Source organism: Myxocyprinus asiaticus, chromosome 8, assembly GCF_019703515.2.
Source record: "Myxocyprinus asiaticus isolate MX2 ecotype Aquarium Trade chromosome 8, UBuf_Myxa_2, whole genome shotgun sequence".
Lineage (NCBI taxonomy): Eukaryota > Metazoa > Chordata > Actinopteri > Cypriniformes > Catostomidae > Myxocyprinus > Myxocyprinus asiaticus.
The window spans coordinates 48,662,836-48,685,691 of record NC_059351.1 but is presented as its reverse complement, the minus strand read 5'-3'; the positions used below and the strand labels follow the sequence as shown (position 1 = coordinate 48,685,691).

Here is a 22,856-nt window from a genome sequence, read left to right as displayed (position 1 = left end):
CCTTCAGAGCGCAGGTGGTTCACCTTCAAGCCTTCTCCATTTAATTCAGATGAGGAACAATCCTTGCATTTGATATGCCCTGTGCGGGCGCTACATGCATACGTTAAGTGCACCCGCCAGTTCAGACTGTCTGATCAGCTATTTGTGTGCTATTGAGGATGCACGAAAGGAATGTCCATCTCCAAGCAAAGACTTTCTCACTGGATCGTTGATGTGATTGCCCTGGCTTTCAGGGCACAAGATTTGCCCAATTGGTGTTAAGCACACTCAACTAGAGGCATGGCCTACTCATAGGTAGGATGGTCTTCTCAAAACACATTCGCAAGGTTTTACAATCTAGACGTAACGTCTCTCTCTTTACAAGAACTCTCTGTTTAGAGCACTTGCTATTTCACTTGCCAAACATAAACTTATGCCCCTCTCTTTAAGTACAGGCTCCCCATCATTTTACACAACCACTTGCAGGCTGTTGTAATTTACCATAAAGTCACAAGCACTTTCATTATAAATAAACTCCCTTCCCGACTCGGTTCGTGAAGGGGTTAATTAATACTATATGACTATATTTCATATATATTCATTCTGAGTGCTCCCCTCCTGGCCCAACATAAGGGTCACTCACTTGCGGCATACTCATGTCGGTCGCCGACCCGTGGGACTGCGGCATCATGTTTCCTCTCTGAAAGGTTATGTTGTGTAGTGCGGCGTGATGGGATTCTGTTCCCCAAGACATTTCGGGCTCACCTGCGGCTCTATGTGCGCCTCGTGCTATCTATTCTCAGATGATGTCAGCGTAAATAGCTAATAAAATATCTATGTGTTACCAGTATACAGCACTCGCGTCGAGTGATGTCTGTAAACAGTGCCTGTTTTGTAAATGTTTTTTGACCATCGCTGTTGTAAATGACTGCATAAAGAAAAAGTTCCCAGACAGGAGCCTTAAATGACGCAGGGGCTTCTCTCTTGCGGCTTGTTTTCTCTGCAGAACTCGTGCAGAACTGTGATGTCATCAACTGATTTAACATGCAATCAGTTAATAGGATGGCTTCTCTCTGTAGAAAGTTGACCCACTTGAAACATAGGCAGAGTGTGTCCATCTACAGAGCCATACAGGTGCATTAGCGGAGGTTACAACTGCGCATTTCTATTTGCCGCTTTATTTTCTTTGTCAAATTGTATGATCCATATGTGTTATTAAACTAGAGATGAACCACGGAGCAAATGCTTACCGAACCGTGATTAGCGAACCATACGGTTCGGTTTTTTTACCGAGAACCGTTACACCCCTACTAGGCACGATCATGATTTCAAGCTTGATTACACTTACACAAAACATGGATTAAACCACTGGAGTTGTATGTATTACTTTTGTGCACCTTTTATGTGATTTTTGGAGCTTCAAAATTTTTGTCACCATTCACTTGCATTGTATGGACCTACAGAGCTGAGATTTTCTTTTAAAAATCTTAATTTGTGTTCTACAGAAGAAACAAAATCATACACATCTGGGATGGCATGAGGGTGAGAAAATGATGAGAGAATTTACATTTTTGGGTGAACTATCCCTTTAAGTGCCTGTTCTTGACAAAAGCATACTTCTGAAAGTCTGGTATACCCCTTTTAGGACTACTTCGAGATAAAAAGGTAACAAGACTCTGGTAACAGTGAAATCTGGAGAAGGACAGCGGGCTTCAGCCCATTCAACAGTGAAATCTGTCAGGTAAGGGACATTTTAATGCTTGGTATTTCAATTTAAAAAAAGCAAACAGCAACTTTAAAGAAATATTCCGGGTTTATTACAAGTTAAGCTTAAACAGCAGCATTTGTGGTGAAATGTTGATTGCCACAAAAAAATAATTTCAACTCGTCCATCCTTTTCTTTAAAAAAAGTTGAGGTTTCAGTAAGGCACTTACAAGTGAAGTGAATGGGGCCAATTTTTAGAGGTTATAAAGGCAGAAATGTGCAACTTATAATTTTATAAAATCACTTACATTATTTCTTCTGTTAAAACTAGTGTATTATTTGAGCTGTTATTTTATTTAAATCGTTATTTTTACAGTTGTTTTAGGGTTTTAGAGTTTATGCCATTACGGCTCATGGCAATGAAGTTTTACACCGATCAGCCACAACATTAAAACCACCAGCCTAATATTGTGTAGGTCCCCCTCGTGCCGCCAAAACAGCGCCAACCTGGCGCCAACAATCATCCATGCGATTATCTAATCAGTCAATTGTGTGGCAGCATTGCGGTGCATAAAATCATGCAGATACGGGTCAGGAGCTTCAGTTAATGTTCACATCAACCATCAGAATGGGGAAAAAATTTGATCTCAGTGATTTGGACCGTGGCATGATTGTTGGCGCCAGACGGGCTGGTTTGAGTATTTCTGTAATTGCTGATCTCCTGGGATTTTCACACACAACAGTCTAGAATTTACTCTGAATGGTGCCAAAAACAAAAAACATCCAGTGAGCGGCAGTTCTGCAGATGGAAATGCCTTGTTGATGAGAGAGGTCAACAGAGAATGGGCAGACTGGTTCGAACTGACAAAGTCTATGGTAACTCAGATAACCACTCTGTACAATTGTGATGAGAAGAATAGCATCTCAGAATGCTATTCTGAGATGTGGGTTGGCGCTGTTTTGGCGGCACGAAGGGGACCTACACAATATTTTGCAGGTGATTTTAATGTTGTGACTGATTGGTGTAACTTTACACAGAAAAGGCTAGTAAGCGATTTTATCACACTAAAATCAAGTTAACACGCATACTGTTTACGTCTTCTGTTTTTTGTTTTTTTAAACAGTGAGTATTTTAACGTTTACAGATTGGCCCCATTCACTTCCATTGTGAGTGCCTCACTGTAACCCAGATTTCTGCTTTTTTTTTTTAAGAAAAGGAGGGACAAGTCGAATAAATTTTTGTGGTAATCAACGTTATGTCACAAATGTTGTCGACTGACCTTTACTTGTAATAAACCCAGAGTATTCCTTAAATGTGAGAATTTGGGAATAGCAACTCACCTGCATCCTCCGCCGGCAGATAATCCCGGAGTCATCCATGACATCGCTCATCGTGACTGTCTGTCTGTCAACCGTTCACCAGTCACATCTGTGTCCACGTGTAAACCCCTGAAGCAAGGGTCTTCTGAGGTGAAACGAACTTTAGAACACAATAATCCTTAGTTTCGATTTCAACACCCTTGCACTTTGCTCTTTAAAAAGTTTAAACCTTTCCAAATGTCCAAATAACACACAACGCAAATGTTTAAAACATTCTATCTGTTTGTAGACTGTATATCTCCTCAAGTAGCGAAAATCATTGTGCAACATAGTTGAGCATCAACATCTAATGGGCGTTGAAGGGGATGCGCGAGACGTAACGTCAACAAATCCAGCTGACAACAAAGTACACCAGATCATTGTTCAGCAGACAAGATTGTCATTTTATAATGATTAAAAAGCTAAAATCACAGCAACCAAGGTCAAAAGTGGCTGGTTTTTACAGTCAGAAAAGATCAAATGATTAATCTCGAGTGATCTTGATGTGTCCACGCGGCACGTGCGCCACATCCGAGGCGCGTGCGATCGGAAAACGGTCCTTCTGGACATCAGGAGCTCTAACGAGACATCAAGACACACTAATGGACCACTGTCTATCCCCCGGAGGACATCGGCATCATATCATATTCGCTGCCTGCTGGAGCGATGGCTGAGCATCATTTATGTGAAATGAATCCATGTCTGATTGGTGTTGTTAGTCCTCTTCAGGGTTTCTGAAAGCAGTCCAGTAATCATTGCTTACTTTCTGTGATACACTAATGGAGTAGATCTAAAATCTGCACAATAAGCTACTGTCCCTGCTAGTAGATCTACATGTATAGTGTACTACCCTGGAGAATGCGCGTGTATTTTCTCATCTCAAGCAGAGGACTATTAACCCCTTGAGGTCTGAATTGGAGGAAACCTTTATTAGGTGGCACCTAGCAGTATTTTATTACATCTGTTATGGTATTTTGAAGGTAAATTATGAAGGTATTGTGTAACTTCTTTTTCACTGTAAATCTTGCCATTGCAATATAGGCACTATCATGATTTAAAGCTTGATTACACTTCCCAGTGCTTGACGCATGCGCAGAGCGCTAGTTGGCGCTAGGAAGTGTAATCGAGCTTGAAATCATGATCGCCAAGGAGACTGCAGATGTCAAGATTTGTAGTGATTAAAGAGTTATATTTTGGTATGTTCTCATCCAAAATTAATTGGATAGTTTAAGAAGATATGGATTTAACCACTGAGTCATATGGATTACATTTATGCTGCCTTTATATGCGTTTGGAGCATCAAAGTTTTGGTCACCATTCGCTTGCAGTGTATAGACCTAAAGAGCTGAAATATTCTTCTAAAATGTTTTGTTTGAGTTCTGCAGAGGAATGGAAGTCATACACATCTGGAATAGCATGAAGGTGAGTTAATGATAAGAGAATTATTATTTTTTTTAGGTGAACTATGCCTTTAATAGCAGAGTGATGGATAAGTTTGCACAATTTATTAAGAGCATATAAGGCACCATCTGAATCAGTGACTACGTTTGGATTAGTTGTGGGTGATTGTGTCTGTATCCATGTGTACGTGGATGTGTGTGAGTGTGAGTGGACTTCCCCAAGCTAAGGCGTGGGTTCCTTGTTTAGTTTAGATGAAATCTGTAACCTATGCGATGACTGACAATATGTTCCTTTGAACTGTGTTTTTTTTGTTTTGTTTTTTTGTGGGTGGGGGGCTGACAATGTGTCAAACTGAATTGTAGAATGTGCCGTATCCTAGAAACCCCACTGACACATAAATGTGCAAAAACAAGCAATTCTTTCTTTCACAAAGTCCATTGACATCACGATGCAACTTTAAGCCACCACTTTACTCTATATTGTACGTATAGCGAGATAAATCTCAGAAAACCTGTCAAGAACTTGTCTGGGTCATAATTTGCCTCAAAATCGAATAAAATTTTTTTTAAAAAAAGACAAAAGAAATTAAATTTTGTTTAAAGAAAATGAAGCCCATAGGACCTATATTTAATTAAATTATATTTATTTATCACACATTAGCACATATACAGTGAAATTCTTTTTTTCACATATCCCAGTTAAGCTGGGGTCAGAGTGCAGGGTCACATACAGCACCCCTGGAGCAGATAGGGTCAAGGGCCTTGCTCAAGGGCCCAACAGTGGCATCTTGGCAGTGCTGGGGCTTGAACCCCCGACCTTCTGATCAGTAACCCAGAGCCTTAACCGCTGAGCCAAAAATTCTCATTTCTGTAATGTTTTGCGATTGGATCACAAAAATCACATACGAATGTGGTCAAAAATGCATTTGACCGCATCACATTTGAGGTGTAAACGCTAAACTATCTTGAATGCATCCTGGCAGCAGTGAAGCACCACCTGTTAATCAACTGCTGCGCTAAAACAAGAGTTTAAACTTTGCTGGTTACGAGCAGCCTTCAAAGGAAATAACCGCCTGTTCTGAAAAATTAAAAAAGCAGATACATGTGGGCCTGGGTAGCTCAGCAAGTAAAGACTACCACACCTGGAGTCGCAGGTTTGAATCCAGGGCGTGCTGAGTGACTCCAGTCAGGCTGCCTAAGCAACCAAATTGGCCTGGTTGCTAGGGTGGGTAGAGTCACGTTGGGTTAACCTCTTCATGGTCGCTATAATGTGATTCTCGCTCTTGGTGGGGGGCGTGGTGAGTTGTGTGTGGATGCCGCGGAGAATAGCATGAGCCTCCACACGCGCTACGTCTCCGCGGCAACGTGCTCAACAAGCCACGTGATAAGATGCGTAGATTGACGGTCTCAGATGTGGAGTCAACTGAGAGTCATCCTCCACCACCCGGATTGAGGCGAGTTACTACTCCACCATGAGGACCTAGAGCGCATTAGGAATTGGGCATTCCAAATTGGGGAGAAAAGGGGAGAAAATCCACCCTAAAAAAACTAAAAAAAATACAAATAAAAAAGCAGATACATACACAAGCAGGAGAACTTCACGGATCTTCTTCAGTGTGTCTGAAATCAATGTGCACAGACACTTATGAGAAGCACAAACATCTGCAGCTCAGGTTAATACAGGTAGTCCACTAAAATATCTAAAATTCTGCTCAAAATGTTGATTTTGTGCTTAGATAAAATTTTAGTTGCACCTGGGGGAAATAGCGCACTGATTTTTTTCGCACTTTCTTTGTCCTTTCTGACTCTGTTGCTCTTTAATGTCATGCAGTTACACGTTGTGATTAATGTATATCGTCATGAAACAGAGTCCCTCCCCTCCAAATCCAATCACAGCTGGTCACAAAAGATCCATTTAAGCAACCAGGTGTAAACAGTGATGTGTCTCACCTGACCACATGTGATCAGATCAACCGAGACGCATCTTAATACCAGGTGTAAACGGGATCTCACTCAAAATCAAGCACAGACATTAAATTATTATCTGAAAATTTCATATTTCAACGTGTTTCAGCCCACTGGTTCTGTCACACTTATTCTCACACTTTCACACACACTGAAAGCTGCAGGCAAGCAGAATGCAATCAGCCATAGGAAGAAAGGAGCACCCAGGAGGAATCTGTAATCAAAAGCTCTGCTGCCATAAAATCCATTTGATGAAAGGCAAACAATGTAGGAACAACTACATCAAATCATCCTCATTCACAGAGAACAATACCATGCAGTAATCGATTTATATTGCTCTTACCAGATTCAGAAAAGTGCTGCTGTTTTCTATATAAAACAAGCAGAAAAGGGAATTATGAAACAGATGAACGGAACTGATGGAGTTCATATGAACTCTCTTGGCTCGTTGTTACAGAACAAGCTGATTACAGTGTTTGCAAGGCAGCATTGATATTCCTCAGACATTCTAGTTAGGGTTTGTTTTAAACCCCTGACCCTAAGTATTACATTTACACAATTAATTCAGCCCAAACTGCTTAACGGTTGGCTCCGATTATAGGATTCCATTCATCAGCCTGATCTCATGAAAATCACGAAACTGTTGCAACATTTTTGCAAAACAATATTGTGCAGTTCCTTTCACGTATCATGGGAGTTCTGAGGTGAAATGTCAATGTGTGGCGCTAAAAGAGAGTTAAATGTTCTCTCAAACAGAAGAGGTTTTTAAGGTTAATACTTAATCGAGTTTTAAATCAATAAAACCGACCACCCTACCCTAAACCTTAAACCTAAACCAAACAGATAGTGTCATAAAAAGCAAATGTTAGATGAAAATGGCAATTGCTGAAGCAACCACGGCTGCGTTTCCCAAAACCACCGTAAGCCTAAGAAGGTTTTAGAAACCATTGGTGCCAATGGTCTCTACGATCAACTTAAGCTTGCGATGCTTTTAGGAAACCCAGCCCACGTCATTTTGCTAATGTGCATGTCAGCTAATGTGCATGCTCGTTCCCGAGTTAACTAACAGCCGATGTCTGTATCTGAAAGGCAATTGGCTCTTTTACCTGTAAGGCGGGACTTCCTTTTCTACAACTGCTATATTGGGTGTTCCAATTTCTCCCATTTATTTTAACTCAAGTGCTCCTTCTCAGGCTAAACAGTTTCTGCTATGAGTTCAGAATGGCATACTACCATACTACTCGTACTATTACTGCCATATGGCAGAAAAAGCAAGAGTAGTATGGCACTGTAGTATGCCATTCCGATACTGGCAGGATGGATGACCACACATTTCACAGAGCTGAGGCTTCACATTCAAGTCAGACTTACCATCAAGCAGTGACATCTGTTGGTAGGAAGTGCAAATAACAAGTCTCTGGTCTCAGGACATCCTCTTTAAAAAAAAACATACTCAGACCTCTTTAAAAGGTGGACCAAACAGTGAACTGAGCTAAAAAATAAATAAATAAATAAATAAAAAGTACCCATTTATTTTTGCAATCACTCTGTCACTGGCATTGAAAGTGATCTTTTGGGGTCCATAAATTCAATAAACAAAACAAAAATCAATACATTATCAATTATGAAACTGGAAAGTCATCATAATGACTAATTGTTGCGTCACTCTGTTAATTGTTCTAGAAATAAAACATTTCCATTAAGAGAGCTGACAGCGCAATAATACCTGCGCCGGCGGTGCCAAGCATGCAGAACTGCTCTCGTTAGCTTCAGTTGGCTTGCTCTCCTGGTACAGATAATTAGATTTGCCTCAACCACAGGTGGATTATTATAGCTTAATTAAAACATTTATGTTACTGATCAATTAAGTCTTTATAATAAGTCAATGTCATCAGGAAGTCTGATTCACTTAGTAAAAAGAAAATTAAATAAAAGAAAACAAAATATATTGGAAAAGATACAGAGGTGCAGGTGTGATTTCTCAGTACAGCTATTTAAGCGATTTAAAAATGTACAGCACCTTTAAAGAATGATGCAAAAAACCCAGTTACTTGATTATCACAATAAGAAGTGGGTCTCAGAAATTAAACACACACACACACATTTATGTCCTTTTTTGGAGCTTGAAAGTTTTAGACCCCATTGACATGCATTGTATGGATAAAAACCTCATCATATCTCCTTCAAAATATCATCGTTTGTGTTTCACAGAAGAAAGTCGAGAAAAAGAAAGTTGACAGCATAAGGCTGAGTAAATTATGAGAGAATTATCATTTTTGGGTGAACTGTCCCTTTAAAGATGGAAATTGTATGAATTTGTTTACTTTTATCACAGTGAGTCTTAAAAAATAGAAATAAACTTACAGTTGACACTTCCATGCAATCTAAATCTTTCACAACCTTTTTTCAAACCAATCGAAGACCAGACTTCAACCTACATCCAATCTACGCTCTGGTTTCTGGCATGTACTTTTTAGAGTAATGGTATTAGTGTGAGACTTCCTGCGGTCTAATTCTTCTCTTCATTACAGAGCCTCTGTAGGACTCCTCTAACAGCATTAAACTCAGACGTGTCTGACCGCGCGATCCAGGTTTAGCTGATCCTCTGTTGGGCTATCTGCGCCGTATCCCATTGACGCACAAAGACACCGGTCTAATTCAGGGATCTGACCCGGGTCATGAGGGAGGGACGGGGTGAGTATTATAAAAGAATGGGAGTGTGTCAGAGAAGAGGAGTGTGATCTGTTACTGCAAAGCCATCTGAGACTGAGTCTTGACTGACTTTTATTTCACATCACAACATCATCAGCTCAAGCCACGATTGTGGGAAGCAGCCTCCATCAAGGTTATTATAGTTTGGAATTTTTAATCAAGTTTATATTTCTATTTTATTTTTAATTTGTTTTAACACTTACTGTTAGTTTTAAGTTTATTTTTATTTTTTTTATTATTTTTTATTTTTGTCTAGTCTAGTTTCTTATTTTAGTGTGTTTTGACGCCATTAAATTGTGTAGTGTTATAGCTGTCTTGTGGTGTTTTCATGTTTAATGAAGAGGGATTGTAAATACAGTGTTTAAAATAACTCAAACTAAAATTAATATGTGGATCATTATTATTTTATTTTAGATAGTTTTGGATTTGTGAACATGTAGTTAGTTTACGTTCAGTTTTTCCCACACTGATCTCATGAAAATTATGTGACTGTGGCGACACATTTGCAAAATGACACGTATCGCGGCAGTTCTAAAGGGAAATGTCCACTGCGTATCAGTATTAGTTGAGGTGCTGCACAATTTAAGCACGATTGAACAGGTTTGTAAATGTATTGCAAACGTTAAAATGTATCGCCTTACAAGTCGCGCGCTATAGTTAAAGTGTTATAGTTAGATGTCATAAAACAGCACTGTGTGAGGAACAGGGTAAAAAGCATATGTTGTTGAACTGATAATTTGCCATTTAACTTGTGATTTATGTGATGATAGAAGCAGATGATAGTCGTTGTTGTTGCACCTCCATTGTTAATTTCACCAGGAAACTGCCGCAATACTGTATGTACAACAAGTCACATAAAAATTATTTCTCAAAAATGCAGGTTCAGTTATGTGATTCTGTTTTCATTTAGCTTCAGTTTTTTTTTTTTTTAGCACAACACTGCTAAACTTTTGTTCCTTCAGATCTCCAGAAAAAGGTTCAAGTGAACTGCAGCTTTCAGCTGGTGCTCGTTCACGCCTGAGTAAATCATGGAATCTGTGTCTCACACAGTACCTCGAGCAGACGCTTCAATACCACGCAGAACTCTGAAGGTCCCGGCCCGCGGGGCCTCCTCGCATTTTGTGGGTTCCACCATTGTCATCCTCTCCTCTTATGCTGTAGCAACTCTGGCTATGAACTGTGGGAAAAAAATCCAGGAACAGCAGATGGGCACTGTGCCTTTAAAAAACTAATGTGAGGACAGTGCAGGCGTTGATATTACACACTGACCACGTTACTTGAAGACCTGCAGTCTAAAGCATGGAGCACTTTAGCTCTAATGGCTCATAATGGAATTAGATTTGAGAATGCCTTATAATTCTCTAATCTATGAGTTTGTGTTTGATCTGGTACAACAGCATCTGTTGGCTCTGTCACTACTGTGGAAAAATATCAACTGCTGAATGGAGTGAGTCTGATATAAGTGGACTATTATGATCCGTACAGTATGGCTTTATGTTAAAGACAAAGGATAGCATGAATGGATTCACAATACCATCAGAGGCAAAGTCTGTTCGCACACCGTACTAACACCATGTATGACTAAATAATGTCACTATTTTTTGTCTTTGTTCTGGATTATACATCTTAATCTAGACTGATCATATTTTTAAATTCTTAAGTGATTGTAGTGTATAATTTAATAAATTAATACAATTATTGAAATTTCTCAATTTGTATTCACTTTAGATAATGAAAAGGCAGAGTCTATTTGCACTAAGTGTAAAAAGCAACAAAAAGCATCTTTTTTGCTCTAAGTGCAAATAGTGGCAGGTACTCTTACACCCCTGTTTAAATATTAACATACAGTATACTGGCATCACTGCAGCATTTTTATTGTGTTTATTTGGACACAGACACCCTACACCAACCCCTACCCCTACCTTACAAAAATTAACCAGGGTTTTACTACTATTAACTACTACTAACAACATGTTACTGTAGTAACACCATAGTTAGTACATCAGAACTATATAGTTTCCACCAAAACACATGGTTACTACAGTAAAACCATGGTTAATTTTATCCGGATCAAATCCTTCTCTCAACTCACCGACCTTCGCTGTGACCAAATCACTGTGAGGAATCTCTTTTATTTATTACTATAAGTAGTATTATAAGAAATATTAAGTATGTCAAAGGGTGAGATTCAAACCGGGATCTCCAGCGTGACAACACATACACATACTGTCATTACACCCAGAGCTGCTACAGCTGCACATGGAGGTGCATTTTGTCGTAAAATCCTGTGTTTCCACCAGACTACTGAAGTGCAAATAGTCACTTAGTTATCCAATCTCTTAATCCACTAAATGTTTAACCCGTTAACCAGTTTAATGTTTCTGCCCCATTGTGAAAAAATGAAATATGTCCACCTCCATTTGATCAGCAGTTGACCCCAAATAAATCTGTTGTGGCTGTCTTGAGTTTGGTCTGACCAGTGATGGGCGGAGTCAGTGTAAATAGCCTGTGCCAACAAGATGGGCTATTTGCACTTAGTGTAAATAGACACTCCGTAATAAAAATACAATTTTCTCCATCCTTGTTGACAGATTGCATATATTTTAATCTCCAGTGATTGTGTTCAAATTGTGTCAAATGTTTTACTAATATTAATATGCTGTTCCCATATAAATATATATATATATATATGGACCCCTGGTCTAAAACATTTGATAAATACGATGCATAAAAAGGTCGGTTCAAGAGAACCGTTCAATGCATCGTATTTATCAAATATTTTAGACCAGGGGTCCATGGAGGTAATTTTTTTATTTATAAAAACATATAGAAAAAGTTTGAACAATGACTAATTTTATAAGCATTATATATTTTAATAATTATTATTATTTTTTTAAAGTCATTATAAAGTTTTACTGGGAAAATCTAGTTTTTTTTTTATGTTGGGGTTATGTCTGGTGGGGGTACCTGGGTCTGTTAAAAAAACAAAATAAAAACAAAACCTGAACCGAAGCTGTGACATTCCCGGAGAGCATTTCTGGCATTAATACATTTTATAGGCTTTCATTTGGTTCTTTGCCATAGTAACACACGATAATTGGCTAACCTGCTCTGGGGCAGGTTATGTACCTGATCAGAGATCTCATCCAGATTCTGGACCAATCAGCTGTGAGCAAAGTGACAGTCACTCCCCACTGAATCTTGCACTCCAATTTCAAGTGCACTTCAAAGAGCCAATTTTATTAAATTTACAAAATAAGCTATTTATGATAATTATTTATTGCAAGAAATAGATTTTTGGCAGTCTTGCATTTGTTTAAAGACACTGTAAAGACCATGTTTTTTGTGAAACATGGCACTGGAACAGACTAAAGTCCCACACTTGCGGTCTTGGCCACTGGAGTGCGCGTGCACGCGACAGGAAGTAAGTGTTCAAGACTGTCCCATGTCTAAAACATGCCAAAGCTCAGTGCACTTAATCCACACTAGTGAGAATACCGCTTTCAGGCTACATCTACCCCAGAGTTCATCACGATCAGGAGCCACACCCCGCCGACCCGAGAAATCAGTGTATTTTTGCCATGATGACGTCAAGGGAAGCTTTTCAACATAAGTTATTTATTATAATCAGATAGTGAAACGTAAGTGATGCATATATTTATTTTAGTATGAATTAATATATTCAACATTATGTAACGTGTTTGGGATGACATAATAGCAGCATCATAATTACAAAATATTATTTATGTGTATATTTATATGCCTCTTTGTTATCCTTCTCACCCAGTAATCACATTGTTTTGTTTGTTCTTGCCTAATACTGCTGGTGATTTTGTTCATTTATCAGCCAGTGTGGCATACAATATACGGTGTAGTAAATGTTGTTTTGAAAATTAAAAATTTATTAACTACTACCACGGATTCTTTTTCATCTTGATGTATTTAAAATATACATTGTAATGCTTTTTATTTGTTTTATGAAACCACATAACTGATAAGTTTGCAAAGCAGTCTTTGGTCGTCTTATATAAATGACAAGCCAAAGCATATAATTTAAATGGTTTGTATTAGTAGCTATTAAAGGATCACACAGGTTTATAGAATAAAGTTTTTATTTTATTTTTTTAAGTTTTATGCAGTGTATTGAGAAACTGCAAGTAGAAAGAAATTGCTTATATTTCATATTTTACAGCAATTATGGACAACGCAATTTTACAGTAATACAGTTTTTAATGTGCAAAGTATTGAAAATCAAAATGAGTAAAAATAATTAACTTTTACAATTATTTTCAGACACTAAAAACATCATAAAAAACGTACTTACATATTTTCTACAGCACAATACACTTCCAACAACCAGTACCAGTGTAATAAATGAAAAGATGGGTAAAATGTTCAGTTATTTATTATTTTAAGTAGGCTGTAACAGTCACCAAAAACAATCAGTCTTCAGCTGAGTGAAAAAACAGCTGTTGCAACCAGCACCAACATCTTTAAATCAACGAGTGTCCCAACGTATAATCAAGTCATCCACACACTCGCAGTCTTCACGTCTACTTGCACACTAGTGGCCAAACACCGGAAATACACAAGACAAGTGGGTAAGTAGGCAAGACCAAAACCGCAAGTGGGGGTATTGATGCAGGACCAACGCCAGCCACCACTACAGTAACTGGCATTTATTTCCCCCACGCTAAACCACGCCCCTAAACATGACGCACTTCTGACAGTGACGTCACGCTAAAATGGCGGCGCCCGAGCAGACGCTAAACATGTACCTGTAAGCTAGTAAAATGCTCCAAAGGTTCAGGGTTCCTGCATTACACTCATACCTTTTTTTTTTTACACGCCATCGTCCGGGCCTCGAGCAACAGGACGCTTTGTGGTCGCAATCAGGATAGAGCAAACCGACAAAGACACTCTTATCAAACAAGAAGGAATAACACCAGGTGTAATAACTGAAATCTGTGTAACACGCCATTAAAAAGATGGAGTTTATCAAAGAGGAGACCGAATACATGAGTTGTGCAGAAGCATGCAGCATGAAAAACGAAGACACAACGGAACAAAAAGGTTGGTGTCCATTCTTGATATTTATTATTGTTGAGGGACACTAATGAAACAAAGCAATCCCACTTTATTCAGCGCTCTGTCTGCTCTCTGTGTTCTATATAATATCCTATACTGTCGTACTGACGCCACGTCCTCGTTAATAAAAAGTCGTTTGAAAACATTTTCAGTTTTCAGCAGCGGTGCTGTTGTGCGCGCGTCCACAAGCCCGCAAAACCGGACCCGTATTAACACGTGTTGGTCAAAGAATAGATTAAAACAGGGGCGTAAAACTCAATTTCAGCCTGGGCCACATCAGGGTTTATTTTAAAATGTGGCACCTGCTTTGATAGCACCCATGCAAATAATATTACATGTTATATGCATTTAAATGCACATTTGACAATACAGCATTGATTTTGTGGTTGGGATGCAGATGTAAATTATGATATTAACAATGGTAACATCTGTGGAAATATGAACATCTAATTTTTAAATGGCTAAATTGAAATATTCTGACAGTGTGAATAAGTTGGATCTTCTTTACAGATTTCTTTCATCAGGCTCCTACTGATTTAACTACAGTCATGTCGTGGAATTTCTGAAGGCAAACAAAACAACTTACATTTTCCTACAGTCAGATTTTACACAGATGGAAAACTGATAGCTTGGTCCATAATTATGAAAATGCACCATAGTTCTTCCAAAGTATCTATAGTTTTAACAATATTTATAATTGTAATAGTTAACGGTAACCATACATTTTTCAGAAAAGAGCTCGCGGGCCACTTGAAATGAAGCAAGTTTGACACGTGTTGTTATGCGGTGACATCACTGTGAGTAAGTGCATGTATTTGTGTGTGTGGTGGGGTCTCTTTCGCAGTGTAGAAAGCACACAGCATTATGTTGCATCAAGAATCTTCAATTATCCATGTGAAATCCCAAGAGCGGCCATAATTCAGCAGCGGCGCAGCGGCACTGCAAAATGCATATAGAGGACACACTGCTGTGGAGGAAAGCGGCGTTCTAGTGTAGATGAGATGTGTAAACAAACAAACTCTCTCTATCAAGTCAGTCCAATGTCGGCCATCTTTGGAACGCTCTCGGGAGGCTATTTCCAGTCATGACAGTGCAGCTCCTACCTACTTGAATGGGGAAACACCGAAATCTCAAAAACTGGTGGTCAAGATTACGATCAAAGAACATATTTCAAATCCGCAGTAAAATCTGAAAAAACTTGTATAATTGTGCTTCTTTACCTCATATTTAGCTGAAAAATGCAATTTTGTATAAATTGTATAGCTACTGGTAGCTACTAGTCAGAGCGCTCATGGTGCGCACAGCCATACAGCTGCAGGCGCCACTGTTGAGCAAGACACCTTTTATTAAACTTTGGTCGCTTTTATTTGCTTTCATTTCATATTTGTCCCTTTCGAAATGATTTTTGACAATTTGATATTTTATATTTCAGAACCGGTGGAACCGAAAGAGGAAAGTGAAGAACTGAAAGTGGAGGAGAGACATCAGTATGAGAAACTTCATGACTTGGTCACAACTGGAGAAGAAGCTATTAGCTGCTCACAGGCTAAAAAGAATGTCTCGCAAAAAACAACCCGAGCCAAACATTATTTCGCCTGCCCTCAGTGTGGAAAGAGTTACAGCAGTAAAGGAAATCTTGAGGTGCACTTGAAAACCCACACTGGAGAGAAGCCTTTTGCATGCCCTCAGTGCGGAAAGAGTTTCCTGTTTAAAGGAAGACTTAATGCACACATAAGAAGTCACACTGGAGAGAAGCCTTTTGCATGCCCTCAGTGCGGGAAGAATTTCGGCAGCAAAGGAATCCTTGCTCGGCACGTGAAAATTCACGATGCACGGGACCCTCTTACCTGCCTTCAGTGTGGGAAAAGTTTTACAGTGAAACAATACTATAACCGTCACATGAGAATTCACTCTGGGGAGAAGCCTTTCACGTGCCCTCAGTGTGGGAAAGGTTTCACAGAGAAGCAAAGCTTTGAAAATCACATTAGAAGTCACACTGGAGAGAAGCCTTTTGAGTGCCCTCTGTGTGGACAAGGATTCACGCGGAAAGAAAGCTTTGAAGCGCACATGAGAATTCACACTGGAGAGAAGCCTTTTACGTGCTCTCAGTGTGGGAAGAGTTTCACACGTAAAGTGACCTATAAGATGCACATGAGAATTCACACTGGAGAGAAGCCTTTCACGTGCCCTCAGTGTGGAAAAAGTTTTGCAGATAAACCAAGCTTTAACTGCCATGTAAGAATTCACAATGGAGAAAAGCCTTTTACATGCCCTCAGTGTGGGAACAGCTACCCGTGTAGACGATACCTGAAAAGGCACATGAAAGTGCATGCTGAAGTAAAACCTTTCACCTGTCCTCAGTGTGGAAAAGGCTACACAGACAAAGGAGGCCTTACCAATCACATCACGAATATTCACACTGGAGAGAAGCCTTTCCCATGCCTCCAGTGTGGAATGAGCTTCTCACGTAGAACAGCCTTTAATACACACATGAGAATTCACACCGGAGAGAAGCCTTACACATGCCAGCAGTGCGAGGAGAGCTTCACAAACAAAAGAAGACTTGATACCCACATGAGAATTCACACTGGAGTGAAGCCGTTTACCTGCTTCCAGTGTGGGAAGAGCTTCACACGCAAAAGGACGCTTAATACGCACGTGAGAATTCACACCGGAGAGAAGCCATACACATGCCAGCAGTGCGAGGAGAGTTTCACCAACAGAAGAAGACTTGTTTCTCACATGAGAATTCACACTGGAGAGAAGCCTTACACGTGCTTCCAGTGTGGGAGGAGCTTCACACGGCCGAGAAGTCTGAAAAATCACGTTTGCTCTAACTCTAATGTGAGATCATTTAACTGTGATCAGTGCTGTATAAATTTTACTTCTGCATCAGCCCTAAAAATGCATCTTGAAATTCATACAGAGGAGAATCTTCCCTCTGGATTGGCAGAAAAAAATGATTTTAGTGTGCGAGCTCATGTCTGCTTGGAGTGTGGGAAGGCCTTTTCTAATACCAGTGACTTGGGACGGCACCTGAGAATCCATACTGGGGAAAGACCTTACAGGTGCTCATATTGTGGAAAGGGTTTCACTCTGTCACAAAGCCTGAAAATACACGAGAGAGTTCATACTGGAGAAAAGCCATACCACTGCACTTCATGTAGAAAGAGTTTCAGCCAATTATATACTCTACAGATTCATAGAATAAAGTATTGTCGAAAGTTGATGCAGGGAGCAAACTGCATGTCATCTGCAGTGTAAATAATGAGCAATTCTCAAATTGATTTGCGACATTGCGTTAACTGTAGGGTCAGAAATTGCAACCTTCAGAAATGACTCACCGCAACTCACTCACTCTGATTCCCTGTCACGTGGAGCTCGCCGAAACAACAACAGGACTACCGCGTGAGAATAAACAATTGTAAAAGAGTTATTTAGGAAGCAATTCATGGAGTAACTTTACCTTGTGGAAGTGTGTGATTTGTGTTTTTATCCCCCTCGAAGACTTGGTGACAGAATCATAATGGATTACAATCGTTGTTTGTAATGATGTGTGGCTGTGAGTGCAATCGCTGAAGAAAGCATCCAGATTAGAGGTCGACCAATAGTGGATTTTGCGATACCGATAACTAAGGTGGTGGGAAAGGCAGATAACTGATTAATCGGCCGATAGTTTTTAAAATTGATTAATAGAATATCAAAAAAAATTCTTATTCTTTCCTTACTATGATGGGGACAGACAAAGAGTCCTAAATGAATAAAATCCCAGATGCAGTTTATTGTCCCAGAATCCCAAAAATAACCAGAAAAAAAAAGGAAGATCTGGTGCATAACGTGGGACTTTAAAGTATAAACAAGCCTTAAAACACTCTCACTTTGAAATGACTATAGGCAACTATCGGCATAGATTTTTGCAGATAACGTCGGTTCCAAAAAGCAACTATCAACACAGATTTATTGGTAGAACTGATATATCGGTCTACCTCTAGTCCAGATCAGAGCTTGACGTATCGTAAGTTCTTCAGTAAAAGAAGCTCATTGGTAGCTTGACGAGACCGAAAGAATGATTTTCTTCTAACAAGTTTGATCTGCTTTTCCAGTTGTCGGAGCCATTAACTCAGCAGGGAGTCCTGTCGGTCAAGGGATTCATGAACTTCATCTCTCACCTGCTGGCAATTAAGTAAATGAAGGTTCCGACTGAAAAATCACTGGAAAAATCTGCAAGTGTAAGTGCAAAGTATACTTCGGTTAGACGCGAACGCTAAACATCTGCATAAAGGACGCTTGATGCAAATTTTGTCACTAATTGAGTGCTCGAGCACTGAATGTGCGGCCCAAAGGTTTGAGCATGCACTTGGATTATTTGCACTAATAAGTGGGTCCACAATTTGGAAATACTCACAGTTGAGTCGTTGCTTTCACCAAAGTGTCTTTCAAGGCAAGTCAGACCACTCTGTGGCCATCTTTGGAACGCTCCCTTGCAGCTTTTTATATGGAGACAAGCACCACAAAAGTACAGCTGCTATCTACTTGAATGGGAAAAAAATGGAATCTCTAAAACGGTTGGTCAAGTTTATGATCAAAAAGACATATTTTAAATCAGCAGTAAAATCTGACAACAATGGTATCATGAACTGTGCTGCTTTAACTCCGATCAAGCTAAAAGATGCTAAATTTCATGCTGGTCCAGCTGCTACGCATGCGCGTTCTCTAGATGAATGACTAGCGATGTCTGTATCTAAAAGGTGATTGGCTCTTTTACCTGTAAGGCAGGACTTCCTTTTCTTGAGCCGCCCATAATTTACCCATTCATTTTAATACAAGTGCTCAATCTTAGGCTAAACAATCTTCGCTTTCACAACGAATTGCTAGATGTAATAGCAGCTTACATGAGACAAAGGTGGAAACGACAATAGAGGATGTGCACTTCAAGAACGCGTGTATTTGTATAAATTGAGTCTGAAGGAATATAAAGACATCTTTATGGGTCAATACTCCTGAAGAGAAATTGTCCCGCATCCCATAGCAGTCGTAGCGTGCATGCACCAACCACCTGTGTATGCACACACAGTCAATTGAAGTATACTTTGAAAGGCTGAGCGGTCAATTGTACGCAGGTGTTCGCGTCAAAACCAAAGTATACTTTGTGTTTTAAGTTGAATGCAACTGAAACTGAAAAAGATATTAAGCAAACCGGGATCATATGCAGTATATAGTATTCATATATTACTTAATGTGCTATATTTAGTATGTGGAAGTGTTTATTTTAATTTTATGATTAACTTTTCATTGTTATCTTATTTTAGCAGTCTAAAATTTTACAAATTCCATGTTCAATCAATTTACATGATGTAATATAATTGCATGGATAATAACGTATGAGCTGCCACTTTTTGAATTGTCATTCCACAACTAACATATAGGTGCTACTGTGTTAGTATGTAAAAACAAAAACGAACCCTGGTTGTGTGGTATGACCTGTAAAGGAGGAATGTCTTTATGGGAATGCAAGAATGTGAAGCAGTGGAAAGGATCCTGTGTCACGCTGCGGGGGGTGGCAGGGAGATATCCCTGACCGCTGCCCCACCACCAGGAAATGTTCTGGGATTAATGGGGTGAAACATCCGTGATATGTGGCTCCCCATAGCTCCGTAGCTGGACGACTGAAGGCACTGATGGAGGTGCGGCAGGCAATAATGCTTAGTAGGTTTAGACATCTACCTGAGCGTCTGATTTGTACTATTTACAAGTACTTACATTGAGTTCACATTCATATACATAACAAGTGCTAAACAGGTACTGTGTCTTTAAGAATAGTGGCAGTTCAGCCAGCTTCTCCCAGTAGTGTTATTCTTTGATGCATCTGTGCTTTGTTTACTTTTTGCCCCTGTAGTGACATTACTTTGTTTTTTCATGTTGCCTAACATTTAATATACTCGAAAGTATTCTATTCTTGTTACCTAACATTTTGATAATATTCTATTCTAGGCCTAGCTAGTTAAGGATTAGTGCCTCTGCTGACACTGTAGTGGCCTGCAGGAGTCAGATATCTGTATTCGTTGTCAGAGGCGAGTGTTGGTAATATTAAATGTTCAGAAAACACTAATTTGTGTTATATTTTGGACCAATTTTACAGTTACTTTTTATTTCATGTTGATTTGATTTTCTGATTGTTCCAATTATAGGGCTGCAACGGTACATGAAATTCACGGTTTGGTATGTTCCTCGGTTTTGGGGTCACGGTACGGTTTCGGTACAGCAGGGAAAACTAATCTTCCCATAGTCTGAGCTTAAAGCGAGAGGCTCTTTAAACGCCGTGCCGAGACTTCAAAAGGGGCATTTCCGTAGGGTTCAACTGATGGACACTTTGCTTCCAAGCGGACCGGAACCAGCCCATAAGTCCAATTTACAGGTTTGTTATAAATTAAACCAGCTGCACCTCTAAACCAGGGACAGATTATGACTTGCAAAGGCCCCAGGGCCAATTATCTCCAAGGGCCCCCTTCCCCTTCCACCATAGCAACTTGCCCTAAAGTGGGGGTTCGTTTTCATTGTTGATGGGTTTTCGAGCTGGGGGATTGCCAAACTGGATTGCGCAACCTTAAAGACCAGGGCCCCCCCCCCCCGGGCAATCAAGGGCCACTGGGCATTGGCCTGGTCAGTAATCCATCCCTGCTCTAAACACTCTCTGGTTCTATAAACAAAGATATGTGTTTAAAAAGTCTTTTAATTATTAAAATGAACTTTTTTTAAAAACATTGAAACCCCTGGCTTTTGGTTTGAAATGGGCTTTTACTTGTTATTTTCCTGTAAATTTGCTTGATTGTTATTCTAATAAAGGAGTTGAAATAAAAGAGATATACACAGTGGCATTTGATTTATTTAACAATTAAACATACTGTCCTGTCTGTACATTTGAATACTTAAAAAAAAAAAAAACAAGGGGAGAGGGGCAAAACAATTTCTACAATAAATTAGATATTACAAGGAGATCATAAAGTTTCTGTGCTTTTCCGCTGTTCATTGTTACAAGGGCTTCTGCAAAACATTTAAATTCATTTCTGAATATTATAAACATTGGAGAGGATTTGAAAAATCAGCATTCATAACTTGAAAGAAAGACTCATTAGCATCAGTCTTTGTGTGACGGCAGTGGCTACTTTGGCTCGGACCATCAGAAATCTGTTAGCTAATTTAAAGGAATAGTTCACCCAAAAATGAAAATTCTGTCATCATTTACTCACCCTCATGCCATCCCAGATGTTTATGACTTTCCTTCTGCAGAACACAAACTAATATTTTTAGAAGAATGTAAGTAAATGGTGACCAAAACTTTGAAGCTCCAAAAAACAAATAAAGGCTGCATCAAAGTAATCCATACGACTCCTGTGGTATAAGCAATTTCTTCTGAACCAATCCAATCGGTTTTAGTTGAGAACAGACCAAAATAGAACTTCTTTTTCACTGTACAAAAACCATCTTGACTAGAGCTCAGATTCGAATGGTTGAAGAAGATTGATGTTAAATTGCCACTTAAATTTTAAATGGTCCCTCACACAACGTATCGTATGGCTTCAGTAGACTTGAAACCGAGCACGAGTGATATGGAATAGTTTTAGAGTGCTTTTAGGTACCTTTGGATCTTGACAATCACAATCCTGTCATCTCTCATCATTTTGTTCCACGGATGAAATATGTCATACGGATTTAGCGTAAGCAGTGATAACAGATTTTTATTTTGGGGTGAGCTATTATCAAATTCCTTTTCAAGGCAAGTCAGACCACTCAGCAGCCATCTTTGGAGCGCTTCCAGGCAGCTGTTTTCTATGTAAACAAGCGATATGGAAGTACAGCTCCTATCTGCTTGAATGAGGAAAGACTGAAATCTCCAAAATGGTTAGTCAAGATTACAATCATTGGAAAATTTCAAATTAGTAAAATCTGACAACAATGGTATCATAAATTGTGCTTCTTGAGCTCAGATCAAGGAGAAAAGAAGAAGAAGAAGAAAAAAAAAAACACTGCTTTTTAGGCTGCATGGTCCAGCTAATGCGAACTGACAGGCGATATCTGCACTTAGAAATATTTTAGCCAATTTTTACGATTTACGTAAACAAAATTCCATCATATTGAATTGTGTAATTGTATTAAATTTGTATTCAATTAAATAAAGCTTATTTTTTTTCTCGAAGATTACCCAATTCAATTTGATGAAACTTTGTTATGAAATTGAAATGTGTAAATGTAAAATAATAATAATAATAATAATAATTAAGTGTGAATCTAAAAGATAATTGGCTCTTTTACCTGTAAGGCGTGACTTTATTTTCTACATCCGCCATATTGGACGTTCCATTCATTTGAACACAAGTGCTCCGTCTCGGGGCGAAATTGTCTCTGGTATTACATTAATGTTACTAATGTTGCTTCACATTTTATTTATTCTAGTTTCAATATTGAATATGAATATAATATTACACCTCTGAGATGTCTGTTTTAGATTTGGAAAATCAACATCTGCTAAGCATCTTTTTACAAACAAAAATGTAAAAAGAAAAAAATTATATATATATATATATATATATATATATATATATATATATATATATATATATATATATATATATATAAAAAAAAATTTCTTT

General features: G+C 39.0%; 2 protein-coding genes and 1 long non-coding RNA gene across 3 annotated transcripts in view; 2 read left to right on the top strand and 1 right to left on the bottom strand.

The window, feature by feature from the left end:
* LOC127445018 (microtubule-associated serine/threonine-protein kinase 1-like) overlaps positions 1–4,459 on the bottom strand; it is a 92,225-nt gene extending 87,766 nt beyond the window's left edge. The window contains exon 1 of the mRNA XM_051704734.1: positions 3,026–4,459. Within this exon, the coding sequence (XP_051560694.1) occupies positions 3,026–3,076 (51 nt within the window). The 5' untranslated portion in view covers positions 3,077–4,459. The remainder of the gene's footprint in view (positions 1–3,025) is intronic.
* LOC127445052 (uncharacterized) lies at positions 1,430–11,817 on the top strand. Its single transcript, XR_007897917.1, has 5 exons — positions 1,430–1,521; positions 1,625–1,720; positions 3,045–3,154; positions 8,940–9,253; positions 10,083–11,817. It is a non-coding gene; the product is annotated as an uncharacterized LOC127445052 (long non-coding RNA).
* A 2,049-nt stretch (positions 11,818–13,866) lies between these two features.
* Positions 13,867–17,932, top strand: LOC127445406 (gastrula zinc finger protein XlCGF26.1-like). The gene is made up of 2 exons (XM_051705457.1): positions 13,867–14,193; positions 15,641–17,932. Exons 1-2 carry the CDS (start codon positions 14,109–14,111, stop codon positions 17,470–17,472), a joined length of 1,917 nt encoding a protein of 638 aa, XP_051561417.1. The 5' UTR covers positions 13,867–14,108; the 3' UTR covers positions 17,473–17,932.
* The last annotated feature ends 4,924 nt before the right edge of the window (positions 17,933–22,856 follow it).

Bases quoted from the DNA above. Each gene is read 5' to 3' on its own strand.
- LOC127445406 (XM_051705457.1), top strand. From the start codon at position 14,109: ATGGAGTTTATCAAAGAGGAGACCGAATACATGAGTTGTGCAGAAGCA. The intron at 14,194-15,640 runs GTTGGTGTCCAT...TTTATATTTCAG, and splicing joins AGACACAACGGAACAAAAAG to AACCGGTGGAACCGAAAGAG.